This window comes from Cuculus canorus, chromosome 3 (assembly GCF_017976375.1).
Source record: "Cuculus canorus isolate bCucCan1 chromosome 3, bCucCan1.pri, whole genome shotgun sequence".
NCBI lineage: Eukaryota > Metazoa > Chordata > Aves > Cuculiformes > Cuculidae > Cuculus > Cuculus canorus.
Genome location: NC_071403.1, coordinates 12203824 through 12224649, shown reverse-complemented (window position 1 = coordinate 12224649; position 20826 = coordinate 12203824). Strand labels below are relative to the sequence as shown.

General features: G+C 33.6%; 1 protein-coding gene across 3 annotated transcripts in view; it reads left to right on the top strand.

The window, feature by feature from the left end:
• Window positions 1–20826, top strand: part of EYS (eyes shut homolog) — an 880825-nt gene that overhangs the window by 318741 nt on the left and 541258 nt on the right. Inside the window, exons 16-19 of one of the 3 annotated variants that reach the window (XM_054063977.1) lie at window positions 4909–5031; window positions 6770–6883; window positions 8028–8141; window positions 8589–8702. In XM_054063977.1, coding sequence (XP_053919952.1) covers window positions 4909–5031; window positions 6770–6883; window positions 8028–8141; window positions 8589–8702 — 465 coding nt within the window. The remainder of the gene's footprint in view (window positions 1–4908; window positions 5032–6769; window positions 6884–8027; window positions 8142–8588; window positions 8703–20826) is intronic. The other 2 variants (XM_054063978.1, XM_054063979.1) reach the window with 2 other exon arrangements.

Below are 20826 nucleotides of genomic sequence, written 5' to 3'. Positions count from 1 at the left end.
AAAAAGAAACCTCCATGCCGAGACACTTGGACATCCGCTCCTGCAAGAAATGGTACAGCTCCCTGCTGTATGTCAGAGTGTATCATCAGGCTCACGTCGGTCTGACCTTTTCTTTCTGACTTTGACTTCCCAGCTTGATCTCAGACCTGCCCTGTCGCTGCAGACTGTCCAGTCATCACTGGGCTGTGGCAGACCCTGGTTACCAGCACTGGACCTGCCCAACTCTTTTCATTTGAGTACTGTGGAACTGTATTGCTTGTCAATGAGAGTGTGTCCTGCCTTTCTTGACATCTTATTCTCTATATGAATAATAAAAAATTACTAAAATTATTAAACGAAACCTAGCTGAACTTTAAAATATGATCTTAAGATGTAGACCTGCCATACAGAGTCACTACATGATATATATGACTGGAAAATTCGTGTTATCAACCATTACCTATTGCACAAAGACTATTCATATTCATTAATGTAAAGGATTTGTGTCTCTGTGTGGGGTTGTAGAAATTCAGATTTTGATCATGAAACAAAGAAAAAAGTCATCATTGTCCATAATGCTAGAGTTCGTTGGTGAATGAAGATTATTATCAGAAAAGTACTGATATTCAATAAGTAGCTACCTACCAAACTATTAGCAAACAGCCAATTATCATTAGAGAAATCAGTTTAATTTGGCATCTTGTTAGTTTGTAAAAGATGAAGGTGAATGAGTGATAAGCAGAAGGTGGACTGACTGCTATTTAAGATTCCTCTCCAGACTAAATTGCGCTTAAAAGATGTAAATAAGGTTTTGCTGAAAAAAGTAGTTTTTCGGTTTTCTTGTTAGAAAATCATAATAAAAAATTCAAAGTGAGTTTTAATGATGACTTTTCAGCTCTCAATTGAGCCCTTTGAGGAATATCCAATGATGTGCCATTTTGTTAGAAAATGCTGTCATGATGGGATAACAAATGATTTTTGACCTAAGAGGTTTATTTTTTTCACTTACTACTTAGTTGACAAAACGTTGCAATAAATATAGAACTGTTGAAACACCTCACTTCAAACCTGAATGAGAGAGAATTTTAAATCTGTTGAAATTATTTTGACTTAGAATATTTATCTATTTATCTCAGGAGCGGAATATGTAGGTAAGAAACTGAAATATAAACATCGTAAATACTCATAACAACACGTTTTAACTTTCTTTCAGGTTATGTGTACATAAAAACAAGCTTTGACTTGTCCCTGAGCGAGGCTGAGAAATAAAATGAGAACTGAATTTCTCACAGGAACAGAATACCATTTCTCAGATTGCAGCTGTTGTTAGATCTGGAAGTCTGCTTGTGAAAATGAGTACTCTGGAGAGACAACAAAAGCTTTCTTAAAGTCATGTGTGCATAATTTTTCAGTCTTTTTAATTTTGAAATATGATATTTTTAAGCCTTTTAGAGAGTAATTCTGTTATTCTAGTCTAATTGGTGAAGTTCAAATTGTCTTTACTGAGACTTAGTGGGTTTTGATCTCTAAGTTCTAGAAACCAGATTCACAACAAGGATATAACACAGAAAATTGTATCTTCCACTGTCTTTTATAGCTGTCACTGGTTACTTCAATACAGCAATCACATGTATTTATTAGACCAGATGGTCACAATAAAACACTTCCCTGTTGTATTGTCTGTGGCAACAGCAGCATTTTTCCCCCGTCTTTCATCCAAAGGTGATTATTTTTCCTCTTTATTACCCTTTCCTTATTTTGTTCAACTGATAGCTACTCTATCAGTAGCTGCATGGTTTTTATGATTTTTGCATTCATATATTTTCTGCAATCAGTGTAATTTTTATGTTTTAAATCCTAAAGGAACGAAGAAATAGTAGCATTTCATTACTAAAGGTGTTGAATGGCAAAAGCAATAATAATTAGCCTATCTCAAAAGGCAAATTAATAAAACGTCTTGTATGTTATTATTATCACATCCAGTGCAAATAAGGAGAAATGAACAACTCATTAATATGTAAGAATTTTAATAACATCGACAATAACATCTGGGTTTTATACATTTTTTTTTAAATTCTGACATTTGCTTCTTTCAGTCTGTTTAAGTTTTTTTTCCCAGCTGTAATTCTATCAGGAACCACATAACTTTTCCCCCAGAAGTAATATTTGTTCAATAAGAGTGAATGAATGCACATCAAAACCAGCTGGCCCTGACAATAACCCTTAATGTGAGGTTCCAGTTAACAGCTTCAGATGGACCTGCCATCCAGAATATAAGGAGCCGTGTAGTGAAATTGCCATAAATCACTGTGTAGCTGGGCTATGTCAGAATGGATCACAGCGCAATGGTCTCCCTGGAGAGTTTGAAGTGTCACAATCTGACTAGTAAAAATCACTTTTGTCGTGAGGCATTTGAGTTTGTCAGAAAGAAATGTCTGAAGAATGTAAAGGTGGCATTTCTGAAAAAAAAAAAAAAAAAAAGTATTTTATATTCTTTGCTGTAAAATTTCCATTATATAAATTCATGAAATATCTTGAGTGTCTGCAGCAGAAAAATAAACTGACACTTGCTTATTCTTTTTGTAGGAAATGGCATATTCTTAAGTACTGCTGCTGAATCTGTTTTGATGACAAACTTTACAAAAAAACATGTTTACTATCAAAATTGGGCCCTGAAACTATCACCCTTTGTTCTTCAATTTAGTATAGTAATTTCAGATAAATTTGTCCATGATGAAATATTTTGATAATTAAGTCAAAACAGAAATAAAAGCCTACATAGGTTAAGGTCTTTATTTTAAATCTCTAAAATTATTATAAATATTTAGTTTTAGTTAGACAAACAAAAACTTTAGGTTGACTCTTCTGTATTCAGTATCTCCACTTTGATGACCTGTGCATAGCCGTATAACAGTTATGGATGTATCTGTGTATAATTATTACCATGTGTCTAGTTTGAGGCCCCTCACTACAAGAAAGGTTCAGATTGGACACCAAGAAAAAATTCTGCACTAAATGGGCCATCGGGCACTGGCAGAGGCTGCCCAGGGAGGTGGTTGACTCACCATCGCTGGAGTTATTTAAAAGATGGGTAGATGAAGTGCTCAGAGATATGATTGTGAACAGGTACGATTGGATTCACTGATCTCAAAGGTCTTTTCCAACCAAGCAGTTCTATGATTCTGAGATTCATTATTGATTAATGTTTCCATTTCAGTTCTTTATCATATTTTTTATATTAGTTTCACGTAGTACTTAAGTAAGCAGATGTTAACATCTATTTAAGAAGGCAAAAATGAGATTCTTAAATTTTTAATAGCAATCTATAGGGAGGAAAATTCAGCTGTGTAAGAAGCTGGTACAGCTGGTGTCTGTGGTGGAACAGAAACATAGTTTGAAGAAACCTTTCTGCATTTGCTGATTTAGAATCCAAAATGACTGCGCAAAGAACTTTTAATATGCATTCTCTTGCATTTATATCTCAAAGAATTGTCTTACAAACAAGTGACTGTGTAAAGAACTTTTAATATGCATTGTCTTGCATTTATATCTCAAAAAGTTGTTTTACAAACCAGGATTTCTAAAGCACAATATGTTTCAGGAATTTACCCTGATGGTCAGAAGTTGCTGTCTTACCTCATCTAACCAGTATTTAAAAAGTAAAAAACCTTCCAGATCAGGAGCTCTTCAGTTATACACTAAAACCATGGTTTGCATTTCCTTTGATCTGAAAAATGTGCTACACTTGCATACTGAACTTTTAAAATTTTGTAATAATTTATTACTCTAAGTCTGCACTTAATAAATGTTATAAAAACAGAGCATGTTTAGTTTTTGAAGCTACTGTAACACACTGTAGAAATCAGATAAGCTTGAGCATCTTTGACAAAAGATTTTTTCCTTTTTCTCCTTGTTGTGTAAAACAGTGATGAGCTCAAGGTATGGAGTGACATGGTGCACTGGAATGTGTTCTGACAGCACCTACACTAGTAGCATGACATTCCTTTATTTTTTATATTTTTTTTTTAATTAAACCTGAAGATCAGATTATAAGCCAGACTTGGTATCCGAGTTTGTTAGACATTGTAATTAACTGTATTTAGCTCACTGAACTAAATCTCTGGTTTAAGTCTTTAAAATTTAAAAAAAAATTATTTGGAGAGTTTGAAACCAACTATTTTTTTCATTGACACAAAGAATATTTACTTGCAACTATTTATAGTGTGTGTTCTAAAATAAAGATGCTGCCATTAATAAGCATGTGATTTTCTTGCTGGATGATGATTATAATACAGTGGCCAATATACCCTAAGTGTAAAATGTAACTTTACTTTTGAAGTTCTTCTTTTAAGTTTGTGCATGTGTTGCCCTCACCAGTAAATGCAGATGCTCAATTAGATTAGTTTTCTTATTAACTATAAGTTAACTGGTTCAAAACATCAATACCAATAAGCTGCCAGAGCTGTCAAATCTTCTAATATCTGCTTTATAACAGAATGTATGGGGACAATTTTCTTTTTTGGCCTGGAAACACAAGATGTTTTCTTAATGTGGTGTACTGAACACCTGACTAAATATGAAATGTGTTTTATCAACAGTGTACTTTCAATAAAATTAAACAAAATTAGGAATAAATGCAAAAAACTACTTGAAGTAATTGACATCCTCAAATTCTCTTTTATTATTATTATTATTATTGCAAGTAAGGCTTTATTATACAGTCCTTTTTTTTCCATTTAGAATTGTTTTGTATAGGGAAGTGAAATTATTAAAGAAACCAGAGTATTTTACTCTATCCGAAATAAAAACTTGAAATATAAGCAAAGAACACAAAAGTACTTAGCAAAATTGGTCTATTACTTCTCTGTTTTCTCACACTAAATGTGATAATAAAATTTTTATGTCTTTTGTTACTCCATTTTTCATCAGGTTTTACTGGGCAGTTTTGTGAAGCAGATGCTACCGCCTGTCTGTCACAACCATGTGGAGCCTCCAGCATCTGTAAAGACATACTGGGTGGCTACGCTTGTTTCTGTGCACCTGGTTTTATAGGTGGGTTCAAAGGAGTGTTTAACATCTGTTTAAGTCAGTCCTAAATCACAGAAAAGAGGGTTATTCCAGAGTAGCAACAGTTGTAATTTAGCAGTGTGCCTCCGATTCAGGCAGAGGAAAATTTTATTTCCTGGCATACAAAAATATTTGTCTGTGTGAGTGTATTCAGCTGTAAAAAATACTGACTACAAGAGACTATTTCCACTCCAATAACTCTCACTTTATACTATTTTAGACAGGGTGGCTGTCTCACCCTAATGTGATTGCAACTCCCGGCCATATGCAAATTGACCTTAATTTGTCTGCTTTGTGCTTCCTGTAACAGTAAGGCTGCAATAACAAGAGCCTCAACTGCCAAATAATTATCCAAGATCCAGGGCTGGTTTAACTATTCATGCTCAAACCTACCTTGTAGCTCATCGTCCTTACTAAAGAGTCAGACTAGGTGAAAATTAATTTGGTTATGTCAAATTTCTATCAAGGTAATTCCAGATTATAGTGAAAAATCTAGCTACAGATTTGGATCTTTTTGATCACCTAATGATGAAATAATCAAGCACAGTAGGAATTCCCTAGAGCAGCAGGTCAGCTCTGTAGCCCAGATTCATTCATTTTAACTTAGGGACTTTGATGGGGCTCCTAATGCAGGAACAGGACAGCTCTAGAAACTTTAGGAGGGACACGGGCAACCAGAGGAAATCAAAGACATCATATCTCTTGAAATGTCGCTCTATGTCCTAATGTAGGAATGTATTAAGATGGAGCAACCTGTAATTTAATAGTTGTAGTATTTTTATCTGTAATATAATGAAATGCTGTTTCTTGTTTCTATGGTTGGTTTGTTGTGCTATTATTATCAAAAAACCCAAAATTGTTTGATTGTATTTCTGATAATTCTTGGTTAGGTCTCATTTTATTGAAATGTTAATTTAATTTCTTATAGTTGTATCTACATAATAGCAGATTAGTCTTTTTTTTTTATTTTATACTTTTTCTTTGGCAAAGAAATTCCTCAAGACGCCCCTCAAAGAATCAGGAAGTTTTTAACTGCCTTTTAGCATGAGTAGTAATAAATTTTAGGTCATTATCATCTGTTTGGATAATACATATACAAAATGCAAATAAATACTTTCTGAGCTTTGTTCTATCCTTAAGACCGGAAAAAAATATAAGGAACACAGTTCTCAAATAGAAGTCAGCATTTATACTTTTTTTTTCTGCATATTTAAAAATATATGACACTATCTAACGTTTTGAATATTAAATTCAAAAAACCGTTATTAAAATCTTTGTCATTACAGAAATCTGTCCAAATATTTCCCATAAAGATCTTAATAACAAATCCAGAGATTAAAAAATGAATGAAAAGGATATTGTAGAAAAAGATAGTGATATTTTTATATTTGATCTCAGAAACCATACTTGAACTTTCATGATGGTTCAAGATAACTCAAAACTTTACTGCCCTTAAAGCATGAAACGATTCAAATTTTTATGTACATCTATAAATTAATCCATAAAATTCCCAACAGATCTCTGTTGAACATTGTATATTACATATATATATATAACTTTTGCCTTTAATCAATAAGAAATGAGTTCCCCAAAGACAATTTATGGGTCATTGGTAAAAGTTCCCTGTTCCTAACCTCAGTTATTTCATTTTGTTGTTACTACTTGCACTGGTGACTCACCAGTGGCACGTTCCTAATGAACTGAATCCTTCACTTGTTTCCAGGTAATAACTGTGAGATTGAGGTGGATGAGTGTCTTAGTTATCCTTGTCACAATGGGGCTACTTGTGTTGATCATCTGAATGCCTTCACCTGCATTTGTCAGGATGGATTTCAAGGTACCAAAAAATCCATAGAACTATAAAATTGTAAATCTACTTTGAGTTTCACATCAATTTTCAGACATATCAGTTGAGATGCATGTATAATTTAGTGTCATCTGAAAATATAAACATGTAAATACAGCATAAATGCGTGCAGTCTGAAGTTATATATTTTTTTTTTATGACAGCATGGAACTAGGTGTTTTCTGTGCGCTGGTGGTTTAGCTGTTGAAAATGGATCAGCGGGTTTCAGTGAAATTGTGCAAATAGCATCTACTGTTTACTGTAAGGTTTTTAAACTGTTGGCAGGTTTGATATCATAGAATCGGAGAGAAAAACTGAGAAATATTTGTTCTTGTTATATTTGTACAATTGATATGAAAACTGTAATCACTTTGATAAGTGGAAACATTAATATCTGCAGCTATTCTTTGCTTTCAGCTCCGATTACGAATTTAGAGTGCATTCATTTTCTTTTTAGTGCATAATTTTTTAAATATAATGGACTTTTCATCATTGAAATACAAAGCAATCTATAATTCAAATGTCGCAGAACAAAATACTACATCTCTTCTGCTAGTTATATTCTGAATAACTATCACTTTTTTTAAATTAAAATTATTTGAACTTCCCAAACCTCGGAATTGATATCATTTTTCATTTGTTCTTCAAAAGATAAAAAATTAATTTCACTCAGAAATATTAGCAGTAGGATATTTTTATACTTTAAGTAGCTATGTGGTTATGTTAGCTATACTCTAGAATGGAATAAATGGTGTTCTTTTCTACATCAGATCTCTTTATCCATTGTCTGGGAATACATCTTTGTCTTATCATGAACACGAGGATAGTTCCTCTCATGTCATTGCAATGCATCCTATTATATTTAATTTGTTTTCTATTCTGTAGTCATATAACAGGAAAATTGCTTTAAGCCTTAAGAATCTATTCACTGACTGTACATTTTATCTTTTGGGAAAATCAGTGACTATCTTACATATTAAAAATATCAACACAGTGTCATAGATGCCCACATTTGAACATAAAAAGGATGTCAAATTTATTCCAGTGTGTGAGTTATATTCAGTTAAAGAATGTTATTTATCTATGTGTTCTATGCAATAACATCTCTCCCCTTTGCCTGATTGCATATTTATAGGCCCAACTTGTGAAGCAAATGTAAATGAATGTCACTCTTCTCCATGTCTTCATAATGCATCATGTAGAGACCTTATTGGCGGCTATGAATGCATCTGTCTACCTGGCTTTACTGGTGAGCTGTCTTCATAGTAAACCTTGTTTTCAGCAGTGAGTTAGTCCACAAAGCATCCATTAAGACAACATTGAGTAATTTGCTTGTGTTTCCTTCTCATTTCTCTTTATCTGCCCTGGTCTAATGTTTCATTTGCATTCCAACAAACTGGAACACTGACTTCATCTGTAAACTAAATAGCACATGATAAATTAGTCTGCCTTTTAAAAGGCCTTCAAAGCTTAAGCACACAAGGAAGATTAGTTACCATTTAGCAACTGGGAAATAATTTCGTATTTGTGGTGATAAGAATTAAATGGATGCTGACATTAGTATGTCTGGCTCTTCATTTGGCTGATAAATGTCAGTTTCCCCTCACGAGTTGCTTGAGATTCTTGTGCAGCAAACGGATTAGTAATTGGCACCTGATTGCCTTACTAAACGTTCAAATCTTTCGCCTATTCAAAGGTGCAAGATGTGAAACAGATATAGATGACTGTGCTTCATTTCCCTGCAAGAACGGAGCCACCTGCATTGACCAACCTGGTAATTACTTCTGCCAATGTGTGTCACCATTTAAAGGTAATGGACACCGGGGGAGAGGGGAAAGCAAACATAATTAACTTCAGAAAGCATTTCTGTCAATTGTTTGAACTCATTTCTCTCTTTCTACAGAATTATTAGTCCTTCAATTTCTCAAGCAAAGCTTTTAAAGTGACCAGCCAATTATGCCTTAGGCTGCAAGTGATGAGAAGTAAACTTTATTTATAGATCTACTAAAACTATTTATTTATTAATCGAAATGGATACTTTAAAATCACTTTGTTAACAGAATTAGGCTATTTATAAAATTAGATTCATATGCCCATTAAGATCTCATCACAAAAACTTGGTTGCTTTTCTACACTTTTTTCTCTCTAATTTGATTGGTCATGACATTCTTTAAATTATTTTTTCATTTGCAGAAATGTTATATAGTTATATAAATGTTATAGTTATTTTGGAATCAATTTTTTTGTTATTATTTCTGTTGATGTTAAAGGAAATACATATAAAATGCAAATTTCATTGTCATCTTTTTTACAGTAAATTTGGGGTTTTGATTTGAAACACTCACTGCTAAAACAAATTAAAATAACAAATTGTGCAAATCCATTTCAAGATAATCTCAGTTAAAGGCGTCTGTTGATTTAAAAACTAAATATAAGCACATTTTTCCTCCCGTAGTTCAATATAATGATACATATTTTGGATTTCAGAATAATCATTAAAAACCGATTTTCTTGGTATGTTGAGACAGCAGGGCTTTTCCCCTCTGGGGAAGATGGTTGCACCAATTTAGTCATTCATGAGAAAGTAATGGGCTCTAATGTTTGTTCTTATTATATTAGTTAATGGTCAAAATTTATTTCTCATTTTTATTGGTTTTAATTTAAGTTCTGCTGAATAAAATTGGTATAATAAAAAGTAAACATTTACTGCAGTATCTGAATTGCCTCTGTTCTGAAAGATGTGAAATCATTTTCTAAACAATAGTTAGAAATACTAGTCTCTTAAGTACTTATTTCACAAGAAGCCAGATACCAGAATTTGGTATTCATTTAGATATTTAAATAAGTGATTAAAATTTCAGAAAGTCAACATTTCTGTAGTCACTTGTCAAGAAGATAGCAGTGTCTAATACTCTCAATAGAAAAGTTAAACCCTGTTGGCAAGATCCATAAACGGTTACTGAGGTCCTCTGAAAACATAACATTCTTGGTACAAGATATTTTGAATCCACGAGATTTTTGTTGAAATAAAAGATTTTCTGAGATTTTTTACGTCTTTACAGGTTTACCTGACACCTTTAAAGTTCAAGTCCTTATATTAATGTTATCTAGACTTATGATGGTATAAATAAAAGCAGAATTATTTTCATATGAAAACTCTACCACAGTCTCATGCCATCTGTTTATTTAATACTATACTGCTGTAAAGTAGTCTATAACAGATTCACAGGGCACCAAAATAATAAGGATTTAAATTATTTTTTTCTAATTGTGTGGAAATATTCAGGTTACTGTAAAGAATAGTTACAATGTGCAAGGATTATTAGTGTGTATCTATTACAGATAATAGAATTGCTTTATTAAGAAAGTAAATACATTATATTAATGATAGAAGTTATGTAGGAATATCTGGTTTATTTTTGTAAATATTTTCATGGATTTTCTTCTGTTATTCTCAGTGGAAAAGCATAAATGCTATATTATTAATTCTGTAAGTTATTTGAAAAGCAATCTGAAGTTGTATTTCAATAATACATTGTAATTAATTGATTTTTTCCCATCACAAAATCTGACTTGAAGGGTAGGCACCGTTATTAGGAATATGTACCAGTTGTTGAGGATGCGTACAGCAGACTCTACTACACAGAATGTAGAATTAAGGAATTCAGAGCAGTTCTCCTGTGGGCACAATTCTTTTTGGAATATCTAATTACCATGGTAAACTCGATGCATGGAGAGCTCTTGAGAAGTATGTCTTCTGGCGCTGTTAACTCTAACCCTAACAGTGACAAAACTAATACATTCCTCTCCATTAGTGTTCCCTTGACATAAGATTTCCCCACAGCAAGTGTAGATCGCTGGTCTTTCTGTATATTCTGGCATTTCGTTGGAGTCACTGCCACTGAAATTGCTACCTTTGACTTTTCTATAAGGTTCACCTGAACTGCTTAAGGGTACTAGCAGTTCACCTACACACATTTAAAAAAAACCCCAAAAACTAAAGAAACTTATAAAACATCCAGGTATGAAAAAAAAAAATCTCTTTTAACTTCCAATTGTGTTCTAATTAGTACATATAATAATTTAAGACTTTCATCGCTTTTTTCAGCCAAGTTCCTTGTCCCGTGGAAGAGGAACTTTCTGTTTTTTCCTAAAATCTTATACTTTTACCCATAGTCTTGATAAGGTATAAAATAATGAACTTCATATACTTTTACATCATAACTCTTTGGACCTTGGTTTGGAGGAAGCTCAAGATTTGATAACAAAATAATCTGTAGCATTATGTTATTACTGAAGAGATCCCTGTGCAAGCTCACACAGAAATCCTAGAATCCACAGAGACTCACTGAGCATGTGTTGTAACTAAGTTAAAATGGAGGAAAAATAATAGCATCTAGATTTAATTAATATGCTTTTGCCATTTATAATACACTTATCTATGCCACAAGTTCTAATACCCCAATAAGTGAATAAGTTCTAATTACCCCAATATGACAGTCCACATTTTAAAGTCCAATTCTCCGTTTCTATCTACTTTCACTAGTCATTGACTTGTATAGTACAAATGAATATTACACCTCATACTAAAACGCTGAGATGCTATTTGCCATTCTGCCACTTGCACATACCATAATACAATGTTCTTGTCATACAAGATTTAACCTAAGTATGTATCTGTTATAGTTGCTTCTGCCTAGTTCTAGAGTATTGGTCCATGCAAATATGTCATTTTAGAAATGTCTTGCTCTTCTATCAATTTTCTATCATGTCTGAGGATAACACTGATAGTCACATATATTGGACATTTTTTATTAGGGGATATTCTGAAATTCAGTTGCTCAGAACCAAGGAAGGGGGATCAGCTGGTTTTCTGTTGCATTTCTTTCTAGTAAAGTGACTATTGAGAAAAGGAGAGAAGATAAACTCAATTTGGGTGCAGGACAAATCAAAGATTTTAATAGCAGCAATGAGAGACAAACAGATCAGAAGTATATAAAGCTGCAGTTCTGGCCAATATATCACTAATAGTTTTCGGCAGTAATTTACCTATCACAGTGTTAAACAGACCTCTCAGCCCTCATATGAGCTTGATTCCATTACAGTATCCTAGCTGGGGAGTTATCATAATAACTCTTCCATTATGATATTGATTCTACAATTGTAGTCTTTCTATAATAGGATCACAGTTCTTATGGAATTGATATTAAGCGCTTCAGTAGACAGCAGAGTGTGTAAGAACTTGACTGACTTGTCTAAGGGTCCAAACAGTTTCATGGAAGCTAGAACAAAAGTTCCAACGTCTCTATCAGGAAATACTGTCTTTTCTATTAAAAAATCACTCACCATTCAAGAACAGTGTAATTGATAAATGTTATAGTCCCTGGTTTTATGTTTTATATATATATATGTATAAAAATTGTATATATATTTATACCCATTCTGTTCCTTCCATGTTAAAGTAGACTTGAAAGTATTTATTTACTGAGAATAATAGGAAGCAGAAGCAGATAACGATCATATCTTGAAATCAATATGCCCTTTCATTTTCAGTGAAAGAAAGACTTCTCATTCTTTTAAGCTAAAGAGTAAAAAAAATTATTAATCTGAGCCAGAAACCTGTCATCTTTTTCAGTCCCTTGCTGGTCTCTATTATTATATTTGCTTTCCTTAGTTTTAAATCTTCATAGAACTTACAGCTGGAGAAGCATATCATTTTACAGATTTTATCTGGCTCTTGCTCAGTTGTATAAAGGGAAAGAGAGGAATGCCTTCAATTCTTTTAACTGTTCAAAGATATCTTATCATGAGAGCTGCTCAAATGCTCCACTAATAAACTCTGGTTTACTGTTTCATAGTAAAATTCGCTTACCTCATAGTAGATGAGACTTTTGTATGCTTTTGAGCTTCTCTAGTATTTTATGTCTACTTTTGAGGTACTTCTAAGCGCTTCACACAATCATTAGCTGTTCCACCCGTATTTAGATGTGTTGTGGGGGAGTAGTGTTTATAACTTTGTAGTATATTCAAATATCCTTCTAATAGCCAGGTATATATTAATAAATGCAAATTTACTGAATTCAGACACAATTTTTATGTATCACACTGCCACATCTATGACATTAGAAGTAAGTATTAGACGTCAGTCCTTCCTGAATGTAGGAAAGTGGGATCATCCCATACTGCTTTTCAACTTTCTTAGCATACAAAAGCGGAACTATCCCACTAGACCAGGTCTTTTTTACAGAAAATAAAGTAGGACTTATAAAGCTGCTTTATCCTTAGTTGGAATTAAATGCTAAGAACGGATCTTGAACTTCCACACCAGGATTGTGGGTTTTTTCCTATTTTTTTCCTATTTTTTACGCTGGCATTTAAGGAAAAGGTGAACCAACAAACATACCTGTGACACGTGGACAGAGCCAATATTCTGCTGTTCCTAAAGAAAGCTTAGGAAACATTACAATCTCCTTTTTCAGGCAGAGAGTGTATATTTGATATTTGACAGCCCTGTAAAAGAAGACATGAATGTTATGAATATTTATTCTTTTTTTAAAAAAAGCAAATAAACAAAAACTAGGCCAAAACTACTTAGTGACTTGTTTTTAATAAATGCAGCAATGAAGTTTATCTTTTGATCCCAATTTTTTACATGACTAATTTAAAAAAAAAAAAAGTATTTTGTGTGTTTTGTGCAGATGTAAGATACGACCTTTTGAATCAAATATATGTAATTGTAGAGGAAAATTGAAATTCAGTTCTGAGGAAACGTCTACTTATTTGCTGCAGCCTTGATGACATGTCTGCAAATGTGTTCCAATTAAGATTAAAGCAAAAATGGTAATTGGCCATTAAACATGTTGCAAAAGAAAGTAAACTAGTGAGAAAGACAACTCAGCAGAAAAAAAAATGCTTAAGTCTGTTGGAAAGCAAGAGTAATAATGGAGTTTTCAGCGCAGGACACTCTATTATGGGAACAGCTAATTACAAGACAGAAAATAAGTAAGAAATGTAAGTGCTCGTGAAGGCAAAAACTATTGTAGAGATAATGGAGCAATTACTTTTTCAGTGCTCATAGGCCAAATCTCAGTCTTTCCTGTGCCAAGACTCATGCAAAAAGACATTTTTGCAAGACCTGTGGCTCCTTCTAGCATTACTCTATGTTAGATCATAAAAGAATATCTCCTGTTCAACATGAGTTTATATCAGGTTTTGCCACTCTCTTGACATTGAACAGCCAAATAAAATTTTATTTAGGGGAAAAATGAAACCAGTGCATAGAGCTATGAAGGGCACTTTGCATCACAGAGGAGTTTTTTTGTGGGTAGAGAAGCAGAGTGGCCACATTTATAGTATATTACTTAGAAAACATGCATTGCCTCTAAGAAAAAAGAATGTTGATCTAAAAGGCTATGCAATGCCTAAGTGGATACCAGTATGAACTAGGACTTACCGTTGGCTCATATACACAGCCACTGCAGAACTTCTTCAGAATTTTTTCTGGTATTTCTACTGATTTTTCTATTGTTTCTTAAAGTTGCCATCTAGAGACATAAATTTGGGTGTTTCTCCCTCCAAAATGAAGCAACTCAGAGAGCCAGTCTTTTTACTTAGCCATTTCTACTGTGAATTTAGACACTTCTGGGTATATTAGATATCCACAAGTGCCTGGCTGCTATGACACAATCTGTAGAAGATCTATGGCCTTCCAGAACAGCACTGAGAACCCAAAGGCATTTCTAAAAGCCTTGGCTGCTTAACTGTGTTCATACAAGTTCAGTGAGGTATATGTTGCAGTTTCAGCTCTGCTTTCAGTTTGCACCTTAGGACACATCTGATCCACAAGAAAACTTTTCTAAGCCTTTACAACTGTGAGAATGCAGGGAGTACTGCATGTGTAAATCCAGTCTTCTACAACAAATAAGGGGATTGGATTTCATGCGTCATTCTGAGAATTGTGTACAAGAACTTTGGTTACATGGAGATTTAAGTTATGTCGATGATACCAGGTATAATAATTGCAAATGAGAATTTATATGTAACTGCTCTGTAATTTTCCAGAAAGTATGTGCAAATCACGATTTTTCAAAGACTTAAAACATGATTATATTTTTCCTGGTTGCCCTACAAATTATGAGCACATTGCTGTTACTCTAAGAACAATTTACCAAATTTTGTAGTCTTTTTTTGACTGGTGGAAAGAACATTTGCAGTTTTATTTTCCTAGAGGAACAGGCCTGTTTATGATGCAGCATCATCTGTCAATATGCAAATAAAATACATTATCACCCTGGTATCAGGTGCTATAATAATGTCTGGCCAATCAGCCAGATTTTAAGGAAATGCAAACAGGATCTCAAAACACAGAAGGACTCTGGAGAAGAGAAGGCTCTGAGGAGACCTTACAGTGACCTTCCAGTACCTGAAGGGGGCTACAAGAAAGCTGGGGAGGGACTGTTTACAAAGGCTTGTGGTGATAGGAGGAAGGGCAATGGGTATAAACTGGAGAGGGGCAGATTTGGACTAGACAGAAGGAGGAAGGCTAGGTTGGATGGGGCCTTGGGCAGCCTGATCTGGTGGGAGTTGTCCCTGCCCATGGCAGGAGCATTGGAACTGGATGATCTTTAGGGTCCCTTCCAACCTAAACTATTCTATGATTCTAAGGGTTAGTCCACTTGCACTAAAGATGGCCATTACTGCAGCTGAAAATGACCCACGGGTCCTAAGCTGTGAGGAGTTTGATACCATTTTCCTGTAAGTTTTCTGCATATTTTAGAAATTTCTGTTGAAGTCTCATGTAGTAAAAAAAAAAAGACAAGATAATGAAAAGCAAAGCAATCTCATATATTTCATTAGGAAATAAATTTGTGGTGATTATGTTCCTTAGTAGCATTCTCCTGTTATTTCCTGAGAAAGAGTCAAGTATTCTTTTATATTGAAATATGAAAGGCAAAGATGTGGCTACAGACATGCCTTCACTGTTTAGTGGTTATAAGCTTGTATACACCAAAAGAAAACATGCACTTAAGTAATATATTCAACTTCTGGTTTTGTTTATTTTTACAGAAATTTATACAGGTATGGATCAATAATATATGTCTCTCTGTGTGATTTCCACTTTCAGTTTTGTGTTGTGGATCTATCTTATGCTTTGTTCCAGCACTGTTGCATGGTCTACATTACCATATACAATTAAGAAAATGTTTTACTTGGAAAGAGCCAAGTATTGCTTTTCAAATATCCTTCCATTAAAAAAAAAATAAAGCAAACTTATTGATAATTATAGATTTCACAGAAAATGTCTTTTCTACAGATTATATATAGAGTCACAGAACAATTTCTTTCATGGAAAGCAGAATTTGCGTTCCAAGAAAAAGAATGTATTTCCTGTAAATTTGAACTGGAAAAAAACCCAAAAACTTGTCATATTTTTAAACAGTCACAATAATACTTCGCTTAATTTCAAGTAATAACAATATAAGCATGTTTCTGAGAGTATTTTTTAATTCCTATCCACTTTCAAGGTACTTCTGTTTGTTTTTTTTTTTATTTACATTTTTTTACTATTTGATAATCATCTCAATTGTGGAAGTGTTTTGTTTTCTTATGCGACAAAGTAGACCAAGCTATTCAGTTTATAAAATAATGGCATTCTTAGAGGTACATATGAACTTTTCAGAGTTATAAAAATGAGAATATTGAACTTTTAATAGAGGCAATTTCATACTTAGCAACAAGAAGTTTAATTTTTAGAGTTACAGGGACCTCAATTTTAGGCATATAAAAGTTGATGAAAACCTTAGAACAGATTTTGCTGAAGTGATCAAATAATTAAGTTAAAGTTATTGTATCTACTACTTTCAAAAGAAGTCTTTTGAAAAACAGAAAGATTTATATAAATGGGGGCAGGGATTTGTGGGTAGGGTTTTTTGTTTTCACATAGCCTCATAGTGCCTTTGTACACTGGATTATCCCGCACAACTAAACATATTTTTACTTTTATTTAATAGTATTCAGTTTACTTAATTTACCTTGGGAAACAGTGGTTATTCACTTTTGTGTTAGGAGTGTCTTTTAGCTCTGTTTCTAAAAAGTGAGTTACACAAAGACTGAAACTTAATTCTGTTGCAGTGATGTTATAACAATAAAGATTAAAAAAAACCTAAAATCATAGAAAACACCTAAGAAAATATACTTATAGCATGAATCACCTCATTCTTTGTCTTTTACTTCACATACAGAATTAGTTTAGTGTCATTTTGAAAAAAAATTGTTGTTATATTCTGAACCTGAGAATGTAAACTAATATAAATTTAAATAAAAGCATTCCTGACTTAACATCCATCTTTCCTTACTGACATCCTTTAAGCTGATATAATTTTTTCATTTCATTGAAACTATATGCTGTTAACTTCTTCATACAATGTGTATGAATGATTAAATGTGTGATGTGTGAATATACAATATTCATACATACAATATGAACATACAATGTGTGAATGATTAAATTCATACAATGATTTTAATCAAATTTATAACAATGGTGAATAAACTCTAAGTCACTCTACTGAAATCTAATGATGCCATTGTCATAAGGTTACCGGAACAGGATCCCAACAAAATAAAATAGATTATTTAAAACCCCTTTTGTTAGCTAGTCTAAAGACCAGATACAAAGATCCTATCAGCACCACAGTTTCTATCAGAGCAGCTAGTAGAACCGAGACCATGACATTCACTTGATAACTTCACAGCACAACTACTTCCTCTGACCACAATCCAGTACCCAAGGGTAGGTGCTGCTACCTGGTTGGCTCTTCATCTCTTGTCCAGAGCCTTACATAGACCACTTGGCAATGATGACACTCTGCCTTAAGAACTCTTAAGAACTCGCTGCCCTCATGAGTGCATATTTAAAATCAATACCAAACTACCTAGTATTATTTAGGGAATTGCCATCCAAATTACATACTTGTTGCTCTGGTGCTAGCCATAGATTACTTATTTTCATTATATTTTCATAATAGTGCCAGCAGTTTGCAATCCGATATATTTCTGTCATTGATTCAGTCTATACTTTCATGGCAAAACGCTGACTTTGAAAGTTGTTGTCAGATTTAATTCCTTAAAGTGTTAGGAGCAAATGGCTTTTTTATTAAGTTATTTTTCAAAAAGAGTAACAACATTGAAGAGATGCCATTTCTGATTACAAGAGAATTCTGTGGTACACATCAAAATGTTTCATATGCAGATTTATGCTGAGCAAATTAAAAAAAACAGATGTCAATATTTTCATATAAAGAAATGAAAGCTTATCTCAGGTAATTTATTTTGTATGTCATTTTTCAAAATTATGCTTTTGACTTTTAATAATGGCCTTTCTCAGCAAAGAAAAGATCTATTTTTAGTTTTCATTTATGATACTTAGAGATTTTATGGTAGAAGCACTATAAGCAAACACAAATAAAAAAGACAACTGATTAATATTACGAGAATTACTTTTCTGAGTATCCAATACACTTCTCATTCCTAAACAAACCAAAAGAGGATTTTCCAAATAAATTATTCATTATGTGATACATATTGTGTGCTAATAGATGAGCATAGTGCATTTTCTGAGTATACATTTCTAAAGAGAGAGAACAAAATATAGTATTTATTTCAATACACTCTGTCATTTAAAAGAAAATTGTCCTTCAACTGACCGTGTAATTTAATGATTTGTGTATATACTTCTGGTGATTGTTCAAGTTTATTCTAATAGAGAGGTTTTAACTGTCTTATAAAATAAAGAAAATTTATTATTGTAGTCAATAAAATATACCCAAGAATTGAACAAGCAAAAAGGTTATACTTGTCTGAAGGAAATATGGACAATTGGAAAGATGTGTTGAATTTATAAATTTATTAATGAACTTCTGTGTTTTATTCTTTACGTTTGACCTGTTGAGCATAATTTCTTTCTCTATTTTATCACCTAACTATGCCTAGTTAATATTACCTTTATAACTGTGATGGCCAGTTGAAAAATCTTGATATGTTAGTAGGAGAAGACAGTTTATAAACTGCTTTCGTGGCACAGTATTCCTTTGTGTTAACAATCACAAACTTCTTATTTTTAATGTTTTCTTATGCCACAAAGTATAGTCATCAAGGGGTGGGGGTGAGATCTTGAGATCTATTTGTATGTATTTTATTACTTTCTAATTATTTGAATTATTATTGTTATTATTATAATTTCATTTAAGCTGTTGTTTAGGTTTGCAAGTCGTAAGTCTTTTTCCTCTCATTTCCCTTTTCCCTGAGGGGTGGGGAAAGGATTTTGGAAGCTCAACTGCATAGTTTTAGCTACTGGAATTTAGCCAGGTGGGGCTAAACCATGACACTATTGCCTTTTCATTTCCCAGTTGTTCACCAAAAATCATCCAAAATGTGGCTGTATCTGCTGTTGGAGAAGAATACTAAAGTTGGGGAAAAATGATGCACTGGGGCATGACTTATCTACCAGAAATGTCTGATTCCACAAACATGTGGCATATAAGAGGATAGGCATTTTTGTTTAAATATTCTTCTGTTAACAAAGAAGAAAAACGAGTCCTGCATTAATGGATTATCTGACAGTTCCACTTAGGGTTGTGTTCCATCTGTTATACTTATTTCTGTGGGTCTGAACTCCACTTCAGGAATCAGCAGGGTTGTCAGCTGTGTCAAACTGTTGTGATATAAAGATGAAAAGTTCAAGTATCAGTGCACCATGTGGCAACTTTTTCTATGCAATTTCATGAATTCCAGACCTCAGACTGTCGGATCACCCAGCACTGGAGAGATCACTGGTGACATAAAGACAGAGAACAACTTGTGCCTTTTTTTTCATTTCTGTGAGCATGACTACTGGATTCAGAGGCTTGTTGTTGTTTTTTTTTATCCCCTCAATTCTTGTTGGTTTTGCTATTAGAAACCTTAAGGATTCAGCCTTTAGATGACTCTCTTTTACACTAAGGAATTAGCTAAATAAAATCCTACCGACATTTTGGACAGTGCATGTTTCGTTATTATGACGAAATATTATTATATTCGCAGTCAATGCGCTACTATGTGATTAATAGTTACTGGAAATCAAAGGCAGGCAGTTAATGTGGAATAGGTCATCAAAATTTTGTCTATAATGACACTAATAGCAAAGGAGAGATGGGTTCAGCTGGCTGCAGCCAATACTAAGCATATAACTGTGTGCCTGATCCTCCTCTTTTATAGCAAAGCCCAAATCATTTTACTGGCAACATACCTCAGTAAATATCAAAGCACATATCATGAGTTAAACTTAAATAACATTCGCTCTCGTGGGCATCTTATTACTGTAGCTATCCAATGAGTGTTTTGCATCCTTTCATCACATCCTAAAAATTTAAGGAATTTTAAGCTTTCAAACAAGTCACCGAATGGAGCTAAGTGGCACAGTATCTTGATCTCAATTGCTATTATGTGTTTAAAGTCTTGTCCTTCTGAAACCATAATGAAATATTCAACATTCCTCCATAATAATGCAACGATTTTAATGATTCATTTTCCCAAATGTATATTCAAAAATCTGTATGAAATACCAGTCCTGTTAGTTAGCAGCTGGTCTACAAAATTAAAGCTGCCATATGCTATAGGTGACCTGGAACGCTGGCTGATTCTTTGTCAGGAATTCTTGTCTCATATTTCAAGTCTTTAAAGAAACTGGAAATTCTCGGTACTGCTTCCCATCTCGTGTACGTGGTTTGCCTGACGTGCTGGGTGCGAGTGCTCAGTTCTGGCCGCTGGGCCTGCAGGGCAACATCTGTGAGGAGAGGCTGGATCTGCCCCATGCTGCACAGGTGATTCCATCTGGCTCCAACTGACCCCTGTAGGTCACAGCTGAGCTCTGTAGCCAGGATGGCGATGCCTCTAAG